General features: G+C 38.6%; 1 protein-coding gene across 4 annotated transcripts in view; it reads right to left on the bottom strand.

Moving 5' to 3' along the window:
• Positions 1–5086: 5086 nt before the first annotated feature.
• sugct (succinyl-CoA:glutarate-CoA transferase) overlaps positions 5087–27823 on the bottom strand; it is a 104635-nt gene continuing 81898 nt past the window's right edge. For 3 of the 4 annotated variants that reach the window (XM_066683953.1, XM_066683956.1, XM_066683954.1), the window contains exons 13-14: positions 26323–26386; positions 5087–6410 (exon numbers count right to left, since the gene is read on the bottom strand). In XM_066683953.1, the coding sequence (XP_066540050.1) occupies positions 6247–6410; positions 26323–26386 (228 nt within the window). In that variant the 3' untranslated portion in view covers positions 5087–6246. Of the gene's footprint in view, positions 6411–25502; positions 25592–26322; positions 26387–27823 lie in introns of all 4 variants that reach the window. The other variant, XM_066683955.1, reaches the window with a different exon arrangement.

The following is a 27823-nucleotide window of genomic DNA, read 5'->3' as shown; positions in this document are numbered from 1 at the left end:
TCAGGAGGTGGCTGGTGTGTGCGATTATACAGTCTGATGTAGCAGTGAAGCATGGAAGGGAAATGTTCATCAGGTATATCCTCTTTGACCCATCTCTGACAAATTACTCTGAGCAACAAAACAATGTTAAATAGAGTAAGAGAAACCATAAAGCATACCATTTTCTTAGAACACCGAGCTAGTGTCTTCCATTATGCTGTCCAATAACCTAGCGTATATGATGAAGTGTAGTCAAATTTTTGGCACTATAAAATTTAAAATATTCACAGCATCACTTAAAAATAACAATAATAAAAAATTGTATATCAAGACTTTTGAGCAGGCCTTTGTTAATTTTCTGGTTGCGAAGTTAATATGACAGATGCATTTACCTCTGTTGCTGTAGGATGAATATAAATGTAGTGTCTTCCCTTTGAAATTAATAATAAAAAAATATATGAATATGTGACTGACTACTTTTTTTGGGGTACTGTACATCCAGTGAAGCTATTCATTTCAAACGCATGCTTTTGACATCTAAACTCTAGACAGAAAGGATGGTCCTATTTAGTTTTTGAAGCAAATCCAAAACACAGTCCTCTGCAACAGCTGTTGTCTGTCTGGAACGTTCTGCACACCTCACCCATCAGTGGACATGAAGTTACACTTACCAGACATTTTTCAATATCAAATACATCCAGGTTACTGTGGTTAGAGGCCAAATAATGTTCATCACATCCAGATCTTATTGTGCACAGTTCACACCTGCCTTTCCTCATTAGAGAACCACCCCCTGTGGTTCTGGGGTGGCTTCTCCCATGAATGAGTTTGTCATCAAGGTTGATGCCGTCCGGGCCGTAACCATTTCCTCTCAGCACTCCCACACTCTCCTCTTATATTACACACTCACACAGACTCAAACACTTTGTCACTTGACTTCTTTTCACTTGTTTCATCTGTCTCTCCAGAGCTGAGCTAAAGGATTCCAGTGCATTAGCAACTGAATGAGAACAATATGTTACAGGATAAATCGGCTTTACAACAAATTATTATATATTTTTTTCTTAGGCTAGCATTATACTTGATGTTATATATGAGATCAAGTACGCATGAACGGGTATCCCACATCCATTTGATACGTTGGTTGTTCATGTCCTCAGAAATTAATGCTAGACATACAAAAGGTGCAGTACATATAAAAAACAACAGAGGCAGTGCAGACACTGAGCAGCATCCAAATGGCAGAAAACACTGAAGGAATCCATGGGTTGCAGTCACATGATTATTATTATTATTATTATTTTGGCATGGGCACCATATTGAGATTGTCTGGTTTCAGAATGCAGTACTAATGTAAACAAATGGGAAAGACTGATAAATTTCTCATACACAGCTCCCTGTGCTGGAGAGATTCTAAACACTCAGAAATAGAACCCACTGACTCTTTGCATCACAGGCATAAAGGATCCCACAGTGTGGCATACTTAAGAGGAAAAAAAAACATTGCCAAATTGCATTAGCCACATTAGCATTTTCATCATAAGATCTAATGGAAAAGTGTAAGCACGTTAGACTCCAATGCATTTCTGCTTTTTGTGACTGCTTTTTTTATTCATAAACATATCATGTATACAAGTTTCAGTAGTTGTGTTATTTCACTCGTGTTTTGTTTTAGTCTGTAAGAGACTACAGAGAGCCAAGTATATTTTTTTCTCATGTTCTCCCCATGTTTACTGGGTAAAAAATCTGATCCCACTGTCCCAACGCTCTGAGTGTAGAACAGATTTTCGAGGAAAATGTTTTATTAAGGCTGTCTACTTAATTTATTTCTCTGGTTTGGCTTAAAGTTCAATATAGTAGTTCTCCTTGTCTTAACAAATGTGAGTCATCAGTGATAGATGTTTCCACTCTGCAGCGAAGCCAAGGTAGAATCACAAATATCTCCCTACACCCTCTGTAGGGCAGAATGTCTTCTGCACTCATGTATTGGGTTGTATGCTGAAAACAATTTTAATGAGCTACAAGGTTCAAGTTTCCCTCTCAAATTAGAGTCTAATTACTGTGTGGGTGCAAGAAAATTAGCTTTATTATCTGGGATGTGCACTGTGTAGGGATTATGGCACTATTTAGGGATGTGGGCTGTACTGAAAAACAGAGCTGTTTACTAACATGATGTGGAAAATGGGGCAGGGATCCATATTTTATTTAAACAAAATTTGAACGTAAAAGTTTTTATTTGATTTGTGTGATTGAGTAATGAGTAAGTCCCCATTACGGCGGCTAGCAATGTGACGTCAGAAACACATACACGCCATTGTGACAATGCCATTGATTTAGCAGCCTTTTCTATGTAGGTGCCACTATTATTGCTTTTTTTTAAGGAATAGAATTATCCAAAGGCTAATCTCATTGAGTGTGGCGATGTTTACATGGCATAAATCTGAAAGTTCTTTATGGTCAGTGTTCAAAAGTCTGGCCTCTAGTGGAAGCCTCCATTAAATATTGTAGTACATAGGAAAATATGTAAACAGTTATGTTAACAACGCAGCCAGTTACCCATGCAAACAAATGACCAAACAGTAAGTACATATCTAGCCTTGGGGAGATTATTGTACTTGGCCACTTAACCCCACCTACCAAAACTCAGGATGTTCCTGATTTGAGAAAACGAGGGGCACAACCTCGTCTTTTGCTTCCCATTTGTCATAATAAACACTGTATAGTGGCCATGTGGTTTATTGTACGAGCTGGGTCCAAATGGCAGAACTCTCCAAGCTGAGTAACTAAGCCGGACCTTTTACATAACCTAATTTATGCAACTGTATACAGCTGTCAGAAAATGTCAAACAAAGACATTGTGTGCTTGTGGAATAATCAAGTGACATGGTGCAGTTTATGCAAAAGCAATTTCAAGTTTGAAATACAGCAGTCACAGTAATGAGATCAAAATCCAGAAAGATGTTCCAAGCTTCACTGTATTATCATATTGGTTAATGACCCCCCCCCCACCCTTGATGTTGTAAAATGCAACAAAAGTCTAAGATTTGTAATGTGTTGAAAAATATGTCTTTATAAGAAAATGCAGGATCTATAACCAAAGGTGGATGCATGAAATACTTAACTTTTAAAATCTAATTTAACTGTTAAGGCATCTGTGGAATTTTCTGTTAAACCTGTTGCTTTTTTTGCGGGATGCTACGCAATAAATAACCTAATGAATATTTTACTGGAAAGTAAATAAATGAAGGGTGGTCCTTCATTTTTGAATTGTACTGTAGGTGATGATGGGTCCCCCCTCAAAAAGAGGAAGTGCTTTATAGAAGTTATGACCCCCATATGTTAGAGATGCACAATAAAACTTTAGGCCTCTTAGGTCCTGTTAACACAGCACCGGTAACTGGGTTTGGGTTTAAGCTGGAAGGCTCTTACCTCTCCTTGTGCAAAGCACTGTGTGAAGGAAAACCCAGAGACTGCCACAGACACTTCAGCAGCAATGCAGATGGCTTTCCCATCCCTCCTCTGCCTGCTTCACACACACTCACTCTTTCTCTAAAACTCTGCTTATTTCATCTCCTCGCTTCACCGGTCTCTCCTCCGGAAACTCTAAGTTGCCATGGCAACAGCGTACACACGCACAACTGGAAGTGACGGTGGTATGGGTCACCTCCCATTGGCTGGAGCTGGAGAGATACAGCGTGGGACGCAGGGAGGGGGTTAATGTCAAGTGCAGCTGGCTGTGCTGGATAAACCGTTTCCTTCTCTGAACGTGTCAGCGGAACCCAAACTGAAAACAGGAAAGCACTTCCCAGTGCTCTCCCAGGACTCCATATTTCTGCATCCTGAAATCCCTCACAGAAAACAAGCAAGCAAGGACCTGTAAACATAAACAAGTGTCTCCCAAGTAGCTGATTAGGAGCAGTTATCAAAGTCAGACACATCTCCTCATTTCTTCCAGGGGACTCATACTGACATTTACACTCAGTTGGCAGACCACATATTTGACTGTCAGATTGATTTGTTTATTTAGAAGATTTTTTTTTTGCCAGTGCTCTCTGGGGAGAGCAGCTGAAGGCAGACACAGACCTAAAACGTTGTCTGTGTTCACACAGGCTCCACTCACACAGAAAGAAATATTTCAGGTACTGCTCACTGTCACTTTGTAGATTCACATGTGTTATTGATGCCAATATCTCAAAGTCTCAGTATATTATATCATATATGCCATATATAGCAGGGTCTGTCTCTAAAAGCATTTTTCATATGGTTATAATCTCTAAGGAAGCTGAGAATATCTTTTCTCTGGTATATCACAGACACTTTGTCACAACACATTTAGCAAATCAGACCTTAAATCCCAAAATATACCTGGGCCAGCAACAGCTTAGACACTTGACACCTGAATGCTTTAACTGCCCGATTTGAGAAAAGTAAAAGACCTTAGGGCTAAAAACCCCATGTAAGAAAGCAGATTATGATTTGAGCTTTACTTCATCCAGGAGACTTATTTGAAAAATGTCTCCAGCGACATGAACTGGAACCGTATAAACAGATGACTCATTCAGGAAAACTCCCTTTAACTCAGAAGTGAGCTGAGCAAATTCTCATGGAGTATCAAAAGCAAGCCACAGATCCTCAGAGCGCTCGGCTTCATATCTGAAGAAGACAAAGTCTCTAAGAAAACAACCTGCTACAGCCAATCATGTCCAGTACTTAATAAAATCACATGACAGGCGTGATCCTGATGGACTTTTTCCACTAATAAACAATCAAAAGCAGTTGGGTTTCCTCTGTTGCAGTCAAAGGCATGATGCTGTCCTTCCATGACCTAGTCTGTGTTTGACATCAAGTCATTTGTGCAGAGCAGACGGGAGGAAATCAGACATGAAAAATCTGGCAATTACTGACATCCGAAACAATGCTTATTCCACTGAGGGGCTAAATAACTCCACTGTGGGCTACTGGAGACTCAAACTCACAGATCAGACTGAGCTGTGACCTTGGACCCTGCACCTGTACATATTCATCCATTCATAGTGAGGTGGAGTCAAACAATGTTCATTCAGTACATAAACATCTGGGTGTACCAAGAGTGCAAAAATAAGGCACAGTGAAATTTTATTTCATTGACATTCCTTACATAAATGTTACACCCGTTGTTCACTCTTGTTGTGCAATGAGCCCACACAACTGCAATTGTTATCCTTCAGGGAAAGCAATCAGAACAAAATCATCAGACATTACATGCACTATGTTTAGTTTGGTCTGGGTGTGGCTGAGATGTACTTGGAGACTTCTGCATGTTCAGATAAGCTATTTGTCACTGTCAGATAAAAATCTTCAATCTTCATTTTTAATTTTGACATACATTGAAAATTATTTATACAGTATTTTTTTATGAACAAATTATTCCGGAAATTTATAAAAAAAATAATAATAAGCCTACCTAAATGTTAAGAAACTAAATTACCTCCTGTTAAATTACCTTCTTGGCAAGACAAGTTTTGCTCTTACTCTGATGAACTGTAATTCTGTTTTAGGCTTAAGATCAGAACAAAGAATAAATCTGCTATTAATTGTAAAGCAAGTGCCAACATGTAGTAAGTCTTTCAAATTAATTTAATCCCATTTTACCAGTATTTGAGGCTACTGAAATGAGTCTAGTGAAATGAAAAGGAAATGTTTTGCTCAACTGACTGTGGGTCAGTTAGGTAAGAAAATGAATAATTCTGATGCTTAAAGAAAGGATATGATTAGTGATGGTCTTCTAGAGGGCATGTGCTGTGGGGTATTTCCCCACTATTCTGCATCCAGTAAAGACAAATATTTTGCCAATATGGTGATGGAAACTGTACTTGAAATTTTAAGGGGCTGCCTGAAGTGTTCAGAAATGGATTTTCCTTATTCCCATTACTGGGCCGACAGACCTGAAACACTTGAAACTTTATCTGGCGGTAAGCCTGGGTGCATTATTGATCAATCAAATGGTGAAAGGTGTCTGAGGTGATGTGACTGCAGGTCGGAAATTCAGACAGTGCTACACTGGACCCGCCAACTGGCAGCACAGGACCCCAGAGTCCGAACCGCATGCGTCATTATGTCGTTACTATTACATTTGCGGCCTGGTCTCAGTTGGATATTCAACAGATTAATTACAAAAACATAACCACTGAATCTGGGAGGTAGCACAGTATTTCTTTCATAGTATCATGGTAGTCTCTGTGTGTATTTTAAAGTATTTACTTGGTTAGACTCGTATTTGGGGACTTATTAGTGCACTGCATTTTGAAAGACAGTCTGTGAAGACAGAAGGTTGTTGATGACATCACTGCTATATCCCAGGGTGTCCCTCAGAACTTCAGTTGTATGCTGACCAATCACAGGGGGTGGAGTAGGCTTGTCAAATTCAAAACTGTTGAACCGGACTGCAGGACCTGCATGAAAAATATAATCAACAATTTTATAAAAATGTTCTTGCAAAAGTCATAGCAAAATATTAGCAATACATATAAAAAACCCCATTTCTTTACATTTTTGTGTAAAATTCAATCAAAACAACAAATTGTAATGTGCAAATTCTTTTGAACATTTATTTAACTGAATAAATATTTTAACTGAGCATGCCTGCAACATCCCACAATAAGCAGGTGAATTTTAAAGTTATAAAATGAGCATCCAGCAGTCCGTCAATGGTTGGGACCCCCACAGGACCACCACAGAGGAGGTATGATTTGGGTGGTGGATAATTCTCAGCACTGCAGTGACACTGATGTGGTGTTGTTGTGTTAGTGTGTGTTGCACTGAAATGAATGGATCAGACACAGCAGGACTGCTCAAGTTTTTAAACCCCCGCAATATCACTGCTGGACTGAGAATCGTCCACCAATACAAACTATACAACCAAAAGCATCCTGTGGGCAATGTGCTGATGAAGGACTAGAGGATGACCAACATAAACTATGCAGCAACAGAGCTACTGTCTCTGACTTTACATCTACAAGGTGGACCAATGATGCTCGTCTAACAAAAAAAAAAAAGCAGAAAAACTCTTATTAACACGTCAGTGTCACTGAAGAGCTGAAAATGGCCCATTTTGAAAATAAATGGCAATTAACACAGTCGGATGGCCACTGCATCGACAGTTGCATATGATAAATAAATGCTGCTAAATTCTCTGGGTCCAAGCTTATCTCTGATGACCCTAAAGACAGTGGAAACATATTGTGGTCAGATGAGGTCACATTTTAGCTTGTTTTCAGGAAAAACAGACATCAGGTTTCACCTGCATATGTGAGAATGTACCACTGATTTAAAGTTGTATATTGAGATTTTATATATTCTAAGGAAGTCCATGGCTAGTTCAGTAAGCCATGCCACATTCTGCACATGCTACAATAACCTGTCTGTGTAGACACCAGAGATGTTCAAAAGTCATTTTTTGCAAGCCCAAATCAAGTCTCACATCTTTGAGCTACAGTCCAAGTCAAGTCTCAAATCTCTCATCATGAGTCCAAGTCGAATCACAAGTCTGTTATGGTTGAAAAACAGAAGACATCTCTTCTGGCCCATACCACTGTATTGCTATTTCTTATGAGTTTAAACCATGTACTGTACAGACAATTTTGGCACACACTAAAGTATCAAAACTGATCAGCTGTATGATCACTTTTAAAAGTGCATTTCAATGCTATGTGAGGAAACCCAAAAAGCTTTAGGTTTACAACTGTAGTTTTGCAATATTTCAGCAGTTTTTCTTTCTGCACTTCAGCATCTTTGGAGCCCAGGCATCTCATGCATAACAGTAGTATGCTAAATTAACCAGATAATTACAAATAAATATACTGCCTGAAGTTTAAATCCAAGTAATACTATAAAAAAATGTAAATGTTTAATCTTTAATAATGGTTAATAAAGAAGTACCACAAAACCTCTAATATGCTATTTAAAACATTTACAAACCGTTTTACTTAATTCCGATGTCTGAAGAATGCTTTTAAAAACATTTAGTGGCAATAAATACACTTTAAAACGTTCTGTAACAAATTCCAGTCTGATGGTGCACCATAACTAAAAGCTTCTTTTTGTATTTCAGTATATACTGTACGAAGAATAATATAAATGACATCGTGTGTGGTTATTTTGTAAAGAAAACACAGGTGAGCTTAGATAAAGAAATGGTTATGTGGAAATGTTAATGCTGAAAGAGATTCAAAATGCTTATGAGCAAGTGAAAGAGAAAAAAACCCAGAGCATTAGAGGTGTATGAAGTTTATGCAGTACATATATTGACAAAACATTCGGTTCAGTAGTTAGTTTGTTGCTGGCAGGTCTAAGTGTCTGCCTGAATTAGCATTGCGGCTAAGTGCACTAATATACAAATTTAAGGCTCAAATACTGTCATGTATTGAGCCTTAAATACTGTCATGTATTGAGCCAAAAAAAAAAAAATTAATAAATTGGCCAAAGTAAAAGGAACTGGGAAATGTTTCTATTGCAGTTGTTTATGCATATTGTTTTTCTTGCTGTTCTGATTCAACTGTCTGATTCAAGCATTTGTCGGCCACATACGAAGGAGTCTTTGAAATAGGACAGCATAATCGCACTGCTAGGATGTAATCAACCTATAAATGTGTCCTTAGAAGTATGCAGTCCCTGAATTGAACTGGCATCCCTGCTCAAATCAAACCCAGACTTGCCCACCTATTATGTTTTACTCCAACACCAACCAAAGAAGTCTGGAACAGTGCCTGATACTTAAACAAAATTAGTATCAATCTGCTAGCTAAAGTGTGATGCAACATGTGATGTTTCACCATTTCCGGGTCCAATTGCGTCTTCGGTGAGTAAGACCTTGTCTGCAGTTTTAGGACCGTAGTTTTATTACCCTGGGTTTAGTGTATATACATATTTACACTGTTGTGCTATTTAAGTAAGTTTAAGGTGTCTATTCAAACTGTCCAGACTGTCCCTTTAACCCCCCAAAATGTGGTTTACTCATTTTTAAAAGTGGTTATATCCAAATGTTCAATTTAACTTATTAACCTCTCTTTTTTTTAATATAACAATTCAGAAGGGAGATCCCAGCCAGAATTAAAACAGTGCCCAACATGCTGCAAAGACTTTCACTGCCTGTTCTGCTGCTCTGCTTTTTTTCACCCAACAAAGTTAAGCAAATTCAAAATTAACTTAGACAACCATTTCAAGCAGGCAGCTCTCTATGATTGTAAAGTTTGCAAACGTTCTCTTGTAAAATGCATAATATGTCTTTGCATTAAAACAGCCTGAATATTATGATCAACTTCACCAGAAAAATGTAACTCAAACAAGCCCCCATCTGACTGTGTTGTTGTTCATAATTTACACTTTTAGGTAAGATGATCAAAAACATTCATACTACACTTCTTTGTTTTTATGTTTTAGGGTATGCCATTCATAGGTGTGGGTTAAAATGCAGACCACAATTACATTTTCAATGCATCCACTGACAGTCAATGCTTTTGCATAAAGTGGATTTCAAGGAATTTAATTTGATGGTTGTTATTGTTGACATAAAAAAAAGTTTGAGGCCATAATATATATTTTATGTGTCAAATATCTGCCTTTATTTTACACAAGTACACAACATGCTGCAACTCTTAGCAAAAACGTTGTACTCCCAATGTACAATGCCATATTTGGACAGAAAAAGCCTTTAAAATTAAACAGTTAGATAAATTGATATGTGAGCGAAATAAGCCCTTGTAATAAACTATAAGCAATTTAGGTTGAATAAGCTTTTACAACTAAACTATAAGCAGTTATATAGAGTATTTGGGTTAAATTACCTCTTAAAACTAAACTATAAGCAACTATAAGCTTTTAAAACTAAATTATAGGAATTTAGATAAAGTAGTAGGTGGTGGAATAAGGATTTAAAAGTAAACTATAAGCAGTTATATAGGTGGAATAAGCCTTTAAACCAAGTAGATAAAGTCTTATTTGGGCAGAATAAGCTTTTACAACAGCTATACAATTAGATAAAGTAGTATTTGTCAGAATAATATTTAAACTACAAGCTTATTCATGGGTGGAATAAGCCTAAAAAACTAAATTTTAAGAAGTTATGTCCATATAATTTATGTTTATAGGGTCCTAGAACTGTGGTCCTAAAACTGCAGTTTTCTTGCCTCCTGTACCATTAGGGGGCAGTGTCACAAAAACACAGGGTCTTAGAATTACAGTCCTGGAACTGCGGTCCTAAAACTGCACACTCCAGTACTGCAGGAATATAGTATTTTTTGGGGTGTGTGGCGTGCCTTCGGACTCTTGCCATACATTCATAAGACGTGTGTTTACTGTTTAAATCTGAATGTCTCAATCGATTATGCAATCTCAGTTCAGGACTTCAGAAAAGGGACAAAATTAAACTTAAAAAAAAACTTTGTATAAAAAGTGTCTTCGGCAGCACAATTGGTACATTCGCAGCTCATTCTGATGTGTGTGAGCTGCCGTGCGGACTGACTGGGTCGCACAGGGGCCGTGGAGAGAAAGAGCTGCATTTGTTCCGTCACTGGGAGCAGAGAACTGCGTAGAGAGAGCTGTGCCTCCCGCAGCTCTGTGTGTAGGAGCAGAGGTACCTCAGGGAGAGAGCTCTGTCTTCCGTCATTCTATCTCTGGAAGCCTAAGTACTGCGTAGGGAGAGCTGTATCTCCCATTGCACGGTCTCTGGGAGCAGAAGTATTTCAGAGGGAGCTGTATCTCCTGCTCACAGTCTGTCCCGGTCTAATGAGTCCTACTAGCAATATCTTTTATAACAATATCAAAGATTTGTACAGAAAGTCTATAGATTTGGTACTAGTCTGTTTTTTATTTTATTTAATTGAAAAAAAAAAAAAACTCTCCAGAAGGTCTGAAAAGTCACTAAATCTAGTGGCAAAATCAATAAGTTGGCCATACTGAGCAACAGTTTAGACCAGGACCTAACGTTTCACAAGGTCGATACATCACGACTTAACAAGCGTATAGAGACAGCAGAATTGTAAATGGCACTTATTGCCACACCATAAAAGTATGTTTGGAGGAAACAATCTCCTCTTTTCTACACAAAAGCACCAGGGTTTTCAAAACATCAATGGACCATGTTGATCAGAAATAGAGCCTGTTTGTTATTATTAAATGGCACACTGGAATGAAGTGTGTTTGAACCATGTGAATTGAGATGGGGCTCAGACAGGAACTTAAATGAAATTTGAGTTAGAAGCCAGTCAAGGAGAAGGAGCAACATCTTTTTGTCTCTGGCCTGGTCAATTCTAACTGATCCCTGATGTTCTTTTGTGATTGACTGTGCTTCTTATTTGACATAGGGAAGCATACTTTCTGGTCTAAATCTTAGGATGGTGCTGTTTGTGATTCTTAAATGGGGTGGGTGCCAGGAAGAAGAAATTGCTGGTAGCATTTTATTCAAACATTCAGTCAAGCAAGGGACTGTTCAAATAAATCAAGATGTCTAGCAGCTATGTGTACTCGAGTGGAATCATCTAAAGGAGTGCTCATCAACTGGTGGAAGGTGGTCTGGATTTAGACCCAGCAAACTGGTGAATGTGAATTGATGGAGAATGTGCTATAGATGTCTCTCTATAGAACCATTTCCTTGAATACAAAAACCTTAAGGAACCATAAATTCTAAGAGTGCAATAATAGAACACGAGCCAATAGTCCGATCATTTTGAGGACACCCATTGTGTCAATTCATTATGCTTGAAAAAAGTTTTTAGGTGATATCGATTTTCCTCTGATGATTTTTCAATTAAAAATTGTGAAGCATGTTTTTAGATTCAGAAAAAGAAAATAACAAAAAATCTGACAAAGGATTGTTGCATTTCAACTGATGCATATACAACTTAGCCCCCTGCAGCATTGGGTGTTTTCTAGTCATTTTTCATTGGTGTGATTTTTTTTGTTTATTTAATGTTTGTTTATTTATACATTGAAAAACAAAAAACTTTCAAAGCTTTTAAAAATATCCATATGCATGTGGACAAGACCAGAACAAAGTATCTCCTATAATTCATACCACCAGTTCCCATGTGCTGTAACCAGCTCCTGGTCTCTTCCACTGTGCTCACAATTCATAATTCAATATATTGTAGAGTTCGCCAATTAAAAAAAAAGTACTGTTTTGCAAAAGCAGGTGTTCTATGTTTTTTAGCTGTTGTTGGCCACAGGCATGCTTTAAACTCATGGAGTTTCCATGCAAACATGGTTCTCTGTCTCCCTTTCTCTCTCTCATGCAGGCCGGCTCCCATCTCCCCCCTTAGCCAATTAGAATCCAAGAAAATTAAACCACTTCTAAAATGCTCAGACCTCAACCCAAAAGTAATAAACTGAAAACATTTTCAAATGATGATACAATGTTGTACAAAAAATAAGAGTCAACATCATATTGCGAGAGTGTAAGATTTTTTATGGACAATCAAACTGTCATATGTTTTGAGACACGTGTATTTCCACCAGTATATTTTGTAATAAAACGCTAAATTGAAATGGCACAAAAACAATATATATATATTCCAGACAGTTGATCATGTCACGCACACTGGAAAGTACTGTGTTTCAAACACGTGAACTGAGATGAAGAACAGACAGAAAGACTAGAGAAGCCATTCAAGGAGAAAGAGCCACAATTCTCTGTCTCTGGCCTGGTTATGCCATTTATAACTGTTTCCTGATGCACCATGAATCAATAAGACTGGGCTAAGCAGCCGACTGAATGCAATCCTAAAAAGTATGCTACATTAAGTATCTTATTAATGATGTTTTACATAAAACCAAACTATTGATATGAGCAAAATTGGTAACAAATACACCTTCAGACAAAACCAGAGGCTGCTGGGCGATGCAGATGAGGATGAGACAGCCATTAAAATAGAAGACAGAAAAAGGAAGGGAGATGCCAAACTCGAACATGATTGTGTGCGTGTGTGCGGTTTCGCAGCCTCAGCAGTTAGGAGCGATGCCTTAACCACATCCTCCATTTTCTCCCTCCCTCTCTCCTCCCCTGCTCCTCGTTACTCTGCTTCTGCTCACAGCGCCACGGGCTCTTCATTGTCTCCAGCACTAACATCTGCTTCTCCTCAGCCCAAAGCCTGGCAAGGGAGGGAGACACTCCTCTCTCCTCCGCAGGCATGGTTCAAGGGTTTCCTTTCCTTTCCTTCTTCCGTAACAAAGCCTTCTCTGTCCTCTCCACCAGCTCGGTGCTGGATTCGTCCACTGTCACCGGTGTTATTTTCTACACCATAACACCTAACCTAAATATGCAAATCACTAAGGCCTACAGACTACAGTTATTGAATATTTTCTCCCCATGTTTGTCAGATTTATAGAGTATGCTGAACCAGCCTATATATTTATTTTTCATTTTTATAAAATGGATATTCATTAGTTCATTCGTGTGATTTTATGTTACTTATTTACTTATTTTTGGAGTGATATGGAGACTTGCATTCTGTGGGCCTCTGATTATATGTAAATATTCTAATTCAACCATGAAGCACATTCAACTGCTTCCTGAATGGAAATGCCATGAGTGTAGTTTTCCGGTGTTTCCATGGTGATTCCCTGTGGCAGTAGGGAAGCCATTACTGGACTTTTTCCTGAAACACTGGCAAACACCAGTAAAGACTTAATCTGGTGGAGGTCACCACCATTTTCCTTTGCCTAATCTTCCTACTGCCCATCAAATCTCGACAAATACCTGATGCCCAATCCTGATGTCTCGCAACCTGGAATCCTTGGGTCATGCTTGGCTCAGCCAACAATATGGATAGCATCCAAAATAACATAAAGAGGCAAACTAGAGTTTAAGCCAGGACAGATCATACCTATTTCAAACTTGAGAGAGAGAGAGCAAGAACATGAGATGTTTACTTTCCATTAGAATAATTCATACCTGATAGTTTTGGGTATTCATGGAACATTAACAAGGCTGAAGACCATCAAAAGTGAAGAAAATTGTGAGGAAATTATTCTTGGAAGTGATTGAAATGAATTCCCCTACCATTATGTTTGCTGGCTGGTGCAAGTAGGTGCACAGATACCACAGATACAGACTCACCTCCACTTCTGTGGAGTGTGAGGGGATCATCAAGAAATTGGCCGAAATTTTGACTAAGGCAAAAAAACCAGAGTATCAGGATCATTTACATGAATTTACATGAATTGAATATATAAATGGTGGCAGGGTGGTGCAGCAGGTAGTGTGGCAGTCACAAAGCTCCAGGGACCTGGAGGTTGTGGGTTCAAGTCCCACTCCGAGTGAGTAACTATGAGGAGTTTGGTGTGTTCTCCCCGTGGGTTTCTTCCGGGTGCTCCGGTTTCCTCCCACGGTCCAAAAACACACATTGGTAGGTGGATTGGCAATATTCAAAAATATCCATAGGCGCAAGTGTCTGAGTGAATGTGTGTGTCGCCCTGTGAAGGACCAGCACCCCTCCAGGGTGTGTTCTTTGGCCTTGCGTCCAATGATTCCGGGTAGGCTCCGGAACCACCATGACCCTGAACTGGATAAGCAGTTACAGACAATAAATTAATTAATGAATTAAGATATAAACCCAGGGAATATCTTAAAGAGAAAAAAAAAATAAACTCTTTCAATAAATACTAGTACCCTGAAATATGTTGAGGAGGGTAAAATTGCCAGAAAAATATGAACACATCATTTAACATTTAAGCCATAAGACTGAGGTCATTTTTCCATGTAATGTGTCCTTACATTCCACAGAGTCCTAATCCTTAGATAATTCTCTTACTCAGCCCATTGGTTAGGATTTAGACTTTTGTTTGTCTATCTTACAAAAGGTTTACAGTCAGTATGCTACTTTGATTCAATCTCTGGAAGTGCTGAGGATTACTGTCCTACAGGAAAATTCAACACTGACTAAGTTTTAGGCTCATGCTGCAGAGTGTAGTTTTTGTTCTACAATCTTCTGGAAGTTCAAGGAGTCCATGATATCATGTGTCCCAACAAACCACGGCATTTGGAAACAAAACAACCCAAGAACCGCTTATAACCGTCATCGTTCTTCACAGCAGGGATTAAGGGCTTTCGGCACGACCATATTTCTTTTTGTGCCAAACCCACCTCTAGTTTTTGTGGCCAAACAGCTCTATTTTGGTCTCATTTTATCATAGAACCAAGTTGCAATCAAAGTTCCAATGACGTTTAGCAAACTCCAGGTGTTTACGTTTGTGGTTTGAAAGAAAAGGCTTTTTTCGGCCAAGGCTTCCAAATAGGTGGTTGGCATGGAGGTGGTGTCATAATAGATTTAGAAGTTTGTTGTTTTTGTAGTGCATATACTCTGCACCAAAGGTAATCACATTTTTTAAACAAAGGGCCAGCTCACTGTTTTTCATTCTTTCAGAGAGGGTGGACTGCAGCTGGAAAAAAAAGATAATATATAAATTATTTACAAATTAAAGTTATATATTTTTTAATTGACCTGGACTCAAGTGGCCATAAAATGCTGTTGTGCACCATGATCAAATGTGTTTTTTTTTTTTTAACATTTTTTTTTTTTATCCAATATAGCTAACATTAATACTGTTAGTTCAAAGCTGTACAGTGGCCAGACAACATGCATTGCTGCTGTAGATTCAAGGGGTCACTGAAATGAAACAGGTGGAGGTCACCACCATTTTCCTTTGCCTAATCTTCCTACTGCCCATCAAATCTCGACAAATACCTGATGCCCAATCCTGATGTCTCGCAACCTGGAATCCTTGGGTCATGCTTGGCTCAGCCAACAATATGGATAGCATCCAAAATAACATAAAGAGGCAAACTAGAGTTTAAGCCAGGACAGATCATACCTATTTCAAACTTGAGAGAGAGAGAGCAAGAACATGAGATGTTTACTTTCCATTAGAATAATTCATACCTGATAGTTTTGGGTATTCATGGAACATTAACAAGGCTGAAGACCATCAAAAGTGAAGAAAATTGTGAGGAAATTATTCTTGGAAGTGATTGAAATGAATTCCCCCACCATTATGTTTGCTGGCTGGTGCAAGTAGGTGCACAGATACCACAGATACAGACTCACCTCCACTTCTGTGGAGTGTGAGGGGATCATCAAGAAATTGGCCGAAATTTTGACTAAGGCAAAGAAACCAGAGTATGCATTGCTGCTGTAGATTCAAGGGGTCACTGAAATGAAAGCAGAAGGCCATATTTGGAGAACCTACAGGGAACAGGGGGAAATTAGGGGAATAAGCTGAGATCATATCTCAGCTAATGCATTCATTTGAGTGTTTAAATAGATCAATAATTGTGACATTTTCATAAAAAGCTGAAGGTCAGAAATCCCTAGATTAGATTTATTCCATTAAGTATTCAATTTTGTCATTTTTATGTTAAAGCACTACAAATACATTTATATTAAAATTAAATAAATAAACAAATAAAGGACACCTAAATATCAAGACCTACATAAAATGTTCTCCACTACAAGGCAACGAAAACAGCATTTCAGAATATTCTGCACTAGATGTCTTTTTCTTCTTTTCACTGGCTCTTTTCCCAGCATCAAACAGCAGAGGGACAGGAGAAGGGGAGGGGAGTGTGTGTGAAGCTACACCGCGATCCCCCCACAGCCTTCGGTGATGACTAGAGCCGTCAGTCCAGGGTGAACATCTTCATCAGAGGTGCTTTGAGCCCACGCAACAAGTCGCCCCTCTAAGTCTCTTTAATCAGCTACCCTCTCTTTTTAACTGCTCACTGGATCTTTAATGGGCGCAAGTGAGTGCAAGATGAAGAGTATGAGAAAGACAAGTGCGGAAATGGATCAAAGGGGCAACAGAGGCGTAAAGAAATAAAGAAAAAGAAGAAAAGACTGGGGGCTTTCAAAAAGTCAATTAAATGATGCTGTTCAACACATCAGTTTAATTTAGCATTGGAAGATTAAAGTATCCGTGTGTTATTTTTTGTGAACCAGGTTCCAAAGTAAAGTATATGTGTAGGTGTTGAGGATGTAAAAATTAGAACCACATGAGTTCATTCATGATCTGGAAATGGTGAGTCACTGATACTTTTTCACAAAGGTTAAAACAGAACTCCATTCATTCAAGCTTATGTTTGTGTGTAATGACTCCAGAAATGTGTGCCAAATGAGAAATAGATGGAATCAAACATTTCCACAAGAGTAAAGTCCAAAATAACTCTAACACCCCTTTTAAGCTTTGTGAAGGAAAAGCGCTGAATGGAAAGTCAATATGGAGCACTGTAGCCCTCAATACAGGGAGAAAAGAAACAAAAGGTGTTTTATATCTCAGACAGATTAATCCAAAATGATCTTTGCCGAACCATTCAAGTTAGAACTGTTTTTTATTCCTATAATACACATAGAAACATAGAAAACGGAAAGTAAATAGAAACTAGTGGAAATAAAAAAGCAAAACAAAAACATTAAAAGCTAGACAACACCGTATCATTGTATGTCTGAGACCCTGTATCATGACTAATACATTTCCTGTGAGAAGTAGATGTGGGATGACCTAAATTCTCCTAAAATGAAAATAGCCAAAGGGGAAAATGAAAATGGAATTATAGTGAGTCTCTACATTGGATCAGCTGCTCGTATTTGGTGACATCAAGATGTCTACATGAAGATAGGAATATCTTCTATAGGAAGATAGAGTTTTTGTGGTTGGGCACAGGGTTCATTAATAATTCTTGTCAAGAAAAGCCTTTCTTGAGGCGTATAAATTACTACACTGCCTTGTTACAACAGAACAATGCTGTGATCCAGAAAACTGACAGCCAAATCAGTTACAGGTCATCACTTAACATTTTAAACTAAAATGCAGGTTCTATATATACTGAATGATCACTCATTGTCCATTTTATCATCCCCAGTGACCATACAGGAGCATATAGTAGTTCTACAATTACAGACTAAAGTCCATCTGTCTCTCTGAATACTGTCCTATCCCACTTCACTCTGCTCTTCAATAGTAAAGACTCCCACAAGACCACCACAGAGGAGGTATGATTTGAGTTGTGGATTATTCTCAGTGCTGCAGTAACACTGATGGGGTGGTGATGTGTTAGTGTGTGTTGCACTGATAGAAGTGGATCAGACACAGGGCTACTGCTCGACTTTTTAAACACTCTGGCACTCGCAGTCCACTCTCAGACACAACTACCTCGTTGGTCCGCTGGGTAGATGTACATTCAGAGACAGCAGCTCATCTGTTGCTGCATAGTTTGTGTTAGCCATCCTCTAGTCCTTCATTAGTGGACACATGACACAGGATGCTGTTGCCTGGATATTTATGGTTGGCGGGCTATTTCCAGTCCAGCACTGACACTAAAGGCTTTATTGAATAACTCTAGCAGCCCTGCTGCATCTGATCCGGTCTCTGATTTTACATCTACAAGGTGGCCCACTAGGCGTGTCTAACAACGTAGGTGTGGACAGTGAGTGGACACTAGAGGTGGGTGGTATACACATTTTTCAAAATGTTATACTGTATTACAGTGGGGAGTTGGGCTGTGTGAACCTTCTATCTGTGAGCACAAAGTCGACTGAAGGGTTTACTGAGAGTTTGTGTTTTGCAGTTCAGTTCAGCCCAGCCGCACAGCGCACAATGACACGTGTTGACAATAAAAATCTGAGAGAGTAAATTTCAGCGACTGGTGCTGGAGGAAGAGAAAAGTTTGAAAATAAGAGGAAAAAGAGGGACTCTACACTGTTTAGAAGCATAGCTGGCCAACTATCAGGCACTTGTGGTTTAGCACACCACAGCAGATAGTTTTCCAGTGAACTCCAGTTCAAATGACACATATTTACAAGAGAAAGCCTCATGAGCAGAAACTCGAGTGAAGTGTCTTTTGAATATTTTGTCCATTTTCAGCTTCCTTACCAATTTTTTTGAATTAATGCATAAATGCATAGACAAGTTTAGCTTCAGCCACGTACAAACAACAGTTGTTTTTCTCCTCAAACATACTGTTTTACCTTTTGTGGGCGACACGGTTGCTTAGTGGTTAGCACGTTCGCCTCTCAGCGCTGGGATCTTGGGTTCAAGTCCCATCTGGGTGGAGTTTCCATGTTCTCCCCGTGTCTGTGTGGGTTTCCTCCGGGGTCTCCGGTTTCCTCCCACAGTCCAAAAACATGGAGGTTAGGTGAATTGGCTTCTCTCATAACTGTCCTGGTGTGAGTGAATGAATGTCTGTGTGAGTGAATGTGTGTGTGCCCAGATATGAATTGGCGCTCTATCCTAGGTGAGACCCTAGTGCCCGAAGCAGTCCTCCAGGTGGACAGTCATTCCTGGTTGTGAGTACGCTGTCCGTTTTTGGCTGCCACTTCTTGCCAGTGTGTGTGTGGATTGAATGTTGTGTTGATTGTAAAACGTCCTTGGGTCTCTAGAAAGGCACTATATAAGTGTAACGTTAAATAAAAATAAAATAAAATAGATGTTCCCTTTAATAATCCATTCTAAACATATTTCTGCAGTTATCTGATTATTCATTTGGTCAACAGCACAGGTTCTCGCAATCATATTATGACGATAATCAGAGAAATCATGTATAATCAAACCCTAAGTTCTTTTGGATTTCACAGCCTGCGCATACACACAAATGTAACTGAACTAAATGTAGATCCATCTCCGGCCCACATTTTGAAGTTCTACCACTATTCTATATCTGAAAATTCACAAAGTAACACTAGTCCTTACTGCAAACACTACTTGTCCAACACCTCAGGTCTCTCACTGTAACTGAGGGACATGCAATGTGTCCAAGAACAGATGCTCGTTTAAAAAAGTTTGACACATTCTGAGCAACATTAGGGCTGTCAGAAGAGCAGCACTCCAGTGGGTCCATGTTTACCAAAGCCCACAGCAGGAAGTTAATGTCATGTCTTTTTGTGATTTGTAAACTTTTGAGTTTTCCCATTATCTGATTACCAAAGTGCATTTAAATGTGTTGATCGGATTACTCAAAAAATATGATTATGATTTAATTATTATAACGTGCATGTAAATGCTTTCACTGTGACAATGATTGTAACAGACACGTTCTACTGGGAAAAACATGAGTACTTGCTTGACATCTAAAAATGATCTTATTGAAAGAGGAGAGAGATAAGACAATGAACAACTAATACTTGCCCATTCCAACAGTAATATGTTTTGGGATGTGTCTCACTGACTGCATTGATTTATAATTTAGTTGTGTTACTTTTTTTAGTTGTGTTTTTTAGTCCTCGTGAGGCTTAAAGTTATGTAAGTGAAAAAGTAGATTGGATCGGGTTTCCTTGAATCTCCTCTCTGACTGCGCGCCTACTCCATTTTCAGCTACCCACTTGTATCATCACAGGCAGACCCATGTGACGTACAGTGAGCCAAACCGGCACAGTGCTGACACTTTGAATGCTGAATACCTGATGAGAGTATGAACTGTGCTGACAAGTGCTGCAACTTCCCTGTTTGTTTCTTGTTTCTAAATGAGAAAAAAAAATCCCTTGTCTATTTACATGACATCCCAGCGTGCAACAGGGGAGAATGCCCATGACTTCTGGCTCTCTGACGTCAGTTATGATATTCTCTACCCAAAGTTTTTGTTTTTTTTTTTTTTTTTTTGCCACCTTAAGACTTTCCAGTCTTCCTCCTGACAATTTCCCATAGGAACAGATTAATTTAGTCCAACTTTGAGGTCTTCTGCTAAAAACAAGGTGGTTGCTGCCTCCTTGACTCCATGAAAAGGATAAGAACAAATTTGTTGAATACTTATTTTTGTTAAATCATGGCAAAAAAAGTAAAATAAAATAAAAATTCAATCACTAATAATAAGCAAAATGAATAAATCTGGCTGCTACATAAAATAAAAACTGAATGCACCTGTGGTATATTTAACACTCCTGAAAAATACAGCTCAATTATTGATGAGGTTATTCATGTCGGTCTGAGCAGATTAATGTCTCATCTTTAATTCATTGTCAGATCGTCCTGGATGAACATTTTTCAAACTAAAATGGATTTGATTTGTCAAAGACATCTCTCACTAATAATAGATCTCGGTCTAGATTTCAGTTTATTCTGCTTAAGTTTTAACTTCCATGTTATTTTTCTTCTATACCTGTATTACCTAAACAATTAATTATGCTGGCATAGTTCTTACTGAAGCAGCATTATGTAATTTATCTCATAACGAACCTCAGCAATGTTGTTCAAGGCGAATGTCTGATAAAAGCATATGGCATTGTGTAATTTAAGCTTGTTTTTTCTTGGACAGCTGCTTGTTGGGTTAAGTTTCAATTGTTTAAAAACAGCTATTATTGTTGTGAGGCTAAGACGTATTATCAGCTGGCACTTTAAAAATGTGTTGTATGGATCATGAATTCATTCTTTCACCAATAAAGTCTTTTTAATGCCTTGACAAAATGCTCTGCTTCATCATTTAGCTCACAACTAGCAACATCTAAGTAATATTCTGCGATACTTTATTTTATATTTGGATTTTTGACTTTGTTAGTTGGAAGAAACTGAGTGAAGCTTTTTCATTAATACTCTGTGAAACACTTTTTTAAAGTTGGTTCAATGTTTAGGGGTGGAGTGGCTAAATGAGTGCATCAAGAGAATTTCTGGTGGGCTCAGAATTTTGGACTGGTTGCTACAATCTAACAAATGTATTTATAAAAATAACTCAGCATGGCTGACCATTCTTTTCCCCTATTATTAAAAACAAAAGAAGAATATATTCTGAGTATGTAAGCAATGACAAATATGAGTTTGACTAGCATGTTTTCTGTACTGATTGTTAGATTTCACCGAAAAAAAAAAACAGTAATATGTGTTTGTCTGCTGGTTTGTGTGTTTCTGGTTATGATGCAAGTAGCCTGGTCATGTACAAGTCCTAATATCCTGCCTTTTCCTGTATGCTTGTGACAATAATACAAGGCCACAAAATAAAAAATAAAAATAAAAAAAAAGTCAGAATATCAGCCTCACACTATCCATGACTGTGGTGCACAAGGCTCAAATGGTCAAATTAAAGCCAGTTAATAAGCATTTGCTTGGTAAATTAATTGAGGCAGGAGTGACAAGCAAACAAACAAGCAAAAACCGACAAACAAAAGTGTATTTACAGCAAAGCTGCTGTAAATATGTACAGACATACAAATACTAAACATTAAACTTGCTGCAGTCATGGCACGCTCACCTTAGCTGTGCACATTACAAGCAGGCCTCACACGGAGCTGCAAACCCAGTTAACAAGGTGGCTTCTGCCAAGGCCCTTCTGTTAAAATAAAAGGGGTTTATTTTGGGAAATGCCTCACAATAAACTGTTTTGCACACTCACTAATGAGGAAGCTTCTCGTAATCAATGGCCCAAAACATCTTCGGAGAGCTTAATTTTTTTTTTTCTCAAGCCATTTCCCCACCGCAGACTGATTAAAAAAAAAAAAAAAAAAAAAAAAGATAGAAAATCACACTGTCTTCAACAGGTATTGCCTGTTCCCTTGAAAGTTTATCTGGCTCACTTATTATTTCCATTGTAACATAATCAGCAAATCCGCTTTTGGAAATGAATGGGTTAAACAAGTGATTATGTAAACAAATATTGAATTATCAAACTGTCCTGGATAAATATATTCACTCTTATTAAATCTAAGCGTCTGCCCCTTTACACCCATTACATCATGTTAACAAACGTATTCCCTCAGGCAGCTAATGGCCAACTTTGATGTGTTTTTGTTTGCTTTTGTTGTGATTCGATTACTAGGTTCTGGCTTCCGAAAGACAATGAAAGTGTTCTTTGAGAATACATGTTTTTTTTTTTTTTCTTTGAGAAAGAATGAATGCAATTCACATTGTCTTGCTCATGAGACTGAAAGTGACAGATGACAGAGAGAGAGAGAGAGAGAGAGAGAGAGAGAGAGAGAGAGAGAAAGAGAAAACACCAAGCCAATTACATTGGGAAGGCTCTCAAATGAACAGAGGCATGCTTTTCTGGGGTTTCATCCTGGCTGTGTGCTTGAAAAACAACTCGCTGCCAACATGTGCAACAGGCCTGAACTTCAGCTGCACTAAGAGCAGTGACAAAGGAGACATGATTGGCTGTTTGCTCCTATACAAATAGCTATGGAAGATTAGAGGCTCTGCGTAGGTACTGGAGTGTGATGTATATGTTGGTGGGATGATGGATCAGAGCCTCTGGGAAGGAAAAAGGTGTTTGTTGTGGTTTGTGCCCATTACTTTGTAGGCCATTCTTCACAATCACTCTGGAATCTGTCTGGAGAACAACAACATTGTGCAAACTTCCGAAATAGTAAACAGAAGGATCACTGCCATCAAAGAGCCCAATTGATTGCTCAGGATATAATTCTAGAGACCTGTTGACGCACAGTGCATGTGCCTTGTACTTCTGGAAGCAGTTGGAATTCATTGGACCGCTCTTTTCATTAAACAACTCTAAGGGCTATTTTGGTACAGAGAGGAAGGGCAACGACTCAGAAAAGGTGAAGGGGGTACGGTTTGGGCATGAGGCTAATCTAAAAGATAAGTCAATGCTTCAGAGAAAATCAGGAACCAAAGAGTACTTGAACAAGGAATGATGCAAGTAGCCATGGCAAACAATTAAAGGTTTTTCCTGTCAGTGTTTGCTATTGAGTCACACAGATCATTAGCACAGTTCAACCCATGGCATCTGCGCAAGTACTATATGTTTGTGTGTTTGCAGTTTCCAAACGTTCACTCAATCTGTGTTATTAGTAAAACCACCTGTCTGCATGGAAGATTTACACTGGAGTGCTCAACAGAGCGATTCCTTAGGAAGCTCTATGTCTTTCAGGTTACTAAATTAAATGCATTAAAGGTGACCTTCACAATGTTAATAATAATGAAAAAAAAAAAACACTTTTAATAAAATCCTGAGGATGTTTCCTCAACATTTGCTAGCTCTCCTGTCTGGTTGCACACTGGAAACCAGTCTTGTCCGTTATTATAGGTATTATAGGGTTTCTCTCTGCTCATTACAGGTAAACATTGTTTAGATGGCTAAGAGGTCACCAAATGTTGAAAAGCAAGACACAAGTAGAGGATATTGCTCTATTCATGCTCCACAGGAGTTCTGCACTTTCCATGTTTTGCTCTTTCTAGGTATCAGCCTTGGCCCTTGTTCTAGCAGTGTCTGTGCTCAAGGGAATTTTGGACCCAAACCTATTTCTACTAGCTACATTCTGTCTGGACACTAAGCACATTTGTGAGTCGCACTGGATAAGAGCATCTGCTAAATGCTGTAAATGTAAAATGTAATTTGTTTGTTGTTTTTTGTTTGCTGTTTAAGATTGCATAAGGTAGCTAAGAAAGTGCTACAAAACTAAACTCACAAAACAACAGTCACAAATGATTTTCTGTGGTAGTTCACACAGTGAATAAAAACTTATTAATCTTCAGCCACATACAAATATTTCGATTTTTCCTCCAATTAACTGACAGAGCTTCGGAATGTAAACAAACCAAATTGAACAATGTTTCCCCAGAATTGTAGACGTTACCTTTAATTCTAGTGCTGAAGCTTAAGCTGCATATCCATATTCAAGCAGCAGATGTCACTGAGTATAGTGACCTGCATATTGGAGACTTACTCATTACTAAAACTGTACAAAAACTGTAATATTAAAAATGTTTTATTATTTCTTTCAACACTTTTAGTCCTCATTTAGACATTTAAAGAAATCTGTCAGTAGGTAGAAAAGCATGGGATATGCCCAATAAAAATGTCCACCATAGACTATACATAGTGCATCACAAATAATACAATTAAAAACACTGCACCCAATGCCTTAATTTGACAAAGAAACTTGAACCATACAGCTGAATAAAAAATTATTTGTGACATGCAATGCACTATGTGAGCGCAGGACCATTATTTAACAGAAACTGTGCCCTACAGAGTGTGTAGGGATAAAACATCTGATAAAACATTATCTGTCACACTCTCAGTGTGTAGGGACTGTGGGATCCGATTATTACTACTATAAAGAATGGGAAATCAGTGAGGCAAAAAAGTGTCTTGTGCCTGTAGGGTCTTACATGCTCAAAAGTACTAGTGAAATAGCGAGATTACTGAAGCTTCTACATGACCTGTGTATGAATAACACACAGATTCTGTCACAAGTGCAGAGAAATGCATTCTAACGAGTCTAATGTGCTGGCAGTTTTTCATTAGATCCATGACAAAAATGCTAATGTGGCTAATGGAAGATAACAGTCTTTCTCCTCATTATGCAACACAGTGTAGGTTATTTTACAGCCCTGACACAAAGAGGTAGTGGGCTTCTGTGCTTATGAGTGTTGTGAGACTCTCTAATCAAAGGGAGAAGAGCTGTGTATGAGAACTTCATCCATCTGTCCTATATGTTTTTCATTAGTGCTGTGCTATGAAACCAAACTATTGGTCCCCAATATGATGCCCAGGCCAAAAAAAAAACAACATAAATAAATACAATAAATAAACAACAAAAATGCATATCAATGAATACCTTATGTTTTCTTTGTGCTTGTCAGTGTCGCTAGTTCAAATGTAAATATTAGCACAGATTCCAGGTAGGCTCTGGACCCCCCCGCGACCCTAAATTGGATAAGCGGTTACAGATAATGGATGGATGGATATTAGCACAGAGTTACCAGCATCGACAATAAGCCAAAGATATTAAAAGTTTATCTAATCATCTGTGAAATCTGTTGTATCTATTACCAATATGAACCTATCGGCATGACCCACATCTTTCCCGATGGCAGATGCAAAGTATATTCGAAAGCCTAAATGCCATTTCAACATTCTCAACTGTCCTCTGACTGCCCTTACTCCTGGGGGTCACTTGTTAGAGAAATTAATGTTAGAAAAGCCACAGACCAATAATGCTTATTTGGCATATGTGAATGGCAGGAATGAAAAGGGTAACTTCACATAACTGTCTCACTGGGACTACTAAATCCAAGTAATCCTTGGCTTGACATACTTGCTAATAGGAAATGCAGTTCACTTCCACAGAAAAAAACAAAACAAAACAAAAAACACTCTATTGTTCTGGACATGAAAGATAAAACGTGGTAATACATCACACATTCAACCGAACAAAGCAAAGGATGACAAAAATCCTTTGAAGTAAGAAGTTCATGGGTGATTGGGAGGTGATACAGCATGTTCGAAGAATGGCTGCTAAAGGAGTTAAAGGGATCTCAACATTCCAATGCTGAACAGAGATTTCACACAGTTATTGACTGACCAAAGTAGGCCAAAGTGGAAAAAATGAAAATTACCTGATATAGAGGATGCTGCATACTACAGTCTTTACTAACCTGGCACTGCAATCCTTCCTGATGTTGGGTGGTCCATCTCCAAAATGAGACCATTATAAGCAACCTGAGGGCAGAGGGAAAAAGTTATATATAGGATGGTGTTAGTGAAAGGTGTCATGAACGACAAAGTGACAAAATACACACACACACACACACTTATACATACACAGATCAACCACCCCCTTGTTTCTACACTCTCTGTCCATTTTCTCTGCTCCACTGTCCACAGGGGCACTTTATAGTTCTAAAATTACAGAATGGAGCCCATCTTTACCTTTGCTTTGTTTGCCCCTTTCACCCTGTGCTTCAATGGTCAGGACACTAACAAAACAGCTTTGATTTGGGTGGTTGATCATTCTCAGTGCTGCAGTGACTCTGATGTGTTGTGCTGTTGAACCTGATCAGGCACAGCAGGGCTGCTAGAGCTTTTAAAGCCCTTATAGTCACCGCTAGACTCAGAATTGTCCACCAACTGAAAATGTTAAGCCAAAAGTGTCCTGTGGGTGGTGTGCAATGTCTAAAACACGACATACACGAACTGTTCAGCAACAGATGAGCTACTCTCTATGAATTTACATCTATAAGGTGGACCAATGAGGTAGGTGTGTCTAACAGAGTGGACAACGAGTGCAAACAGTGCTTAATAACTCAAACAGCACTGCTGTGTCTGATCCACTCATACCAGCCCAACACACACTAACACACCACCACCACATCAGTGTCACTGCAGGGCATAAAATGACACACAAACCAAAACAAACCTGCCCTGTGGGGGTCTGATCATTGAACAGCAGAATGAAACGGGGGAGAAGAAAGTATGCAGTATTACAGTCTGTAATTACAAAGTAGCTACAGTTACAGTCTGTAACTACAAAGTACTCCTGTATGGTCAGTGGAGCTTTTAAAATGGACAATGATTTTAGATCCCAGGTAGGTGTTCTTAATCCAGTGACTGTTCGGTATATACAGTATATGCGTGTGTGGGTGTGACAGACAGTTATTTTTATTTGTAGTGTGCTCCGGAAAGTTAAAGCACCTTTTCTCATATACAACGTAACATCTTAGCCCTGCTGTGATTTTATCCAAAGAAAACAGGGTCAAAATGACACAAATAATGACAGCTTCTGCAACAGCTAAGAGGTAAGATCCTTAAAAACTCTCATGTTTGTTCAAATCACTCTGACCTTGTTAAAAGTGCTTTTTATAGAAGCTTAGTTGACGTCAACATTACATTTCCACGTCATCATGTCTGATTTGAAGAATACAACACTGCATATCGTTTTTCTTCACCCTATGACAGTTATCTCTTCATGATCAGGGAGGAAGGAAAATTCATTAAATTACTAACAGCAAATTTATCACGAGAACAGATCCTTCATTAGATGACATGTGAAGGAGCAGAGAAACCGTGCAGCTCTGCGTTTCTAGAAATGGGAGGGGAGAACACAATCCAGGTATGTTCCATTATTGCTGACAATAACAAAAGTAATTTCTGGACAAA

Source organism: Hoplias malabaricus, chromosome 10 (genome assembly GCF_029633855.1).
Source record: "Hoplias malabaricus isolate fHopMal1 chromosome 10, fHopMal1.hap1, whole genome shotgun sequence".
Lineage (NCBI taxonomy): Eukaryota > Metazoa > Chordata > Actinopteri > Characiformes > Erythrinidae > Hoplias > Hoplias malabaricus.
This window is presented reverse-complemented; position numbering and strand designations above follow the sequence as displayed.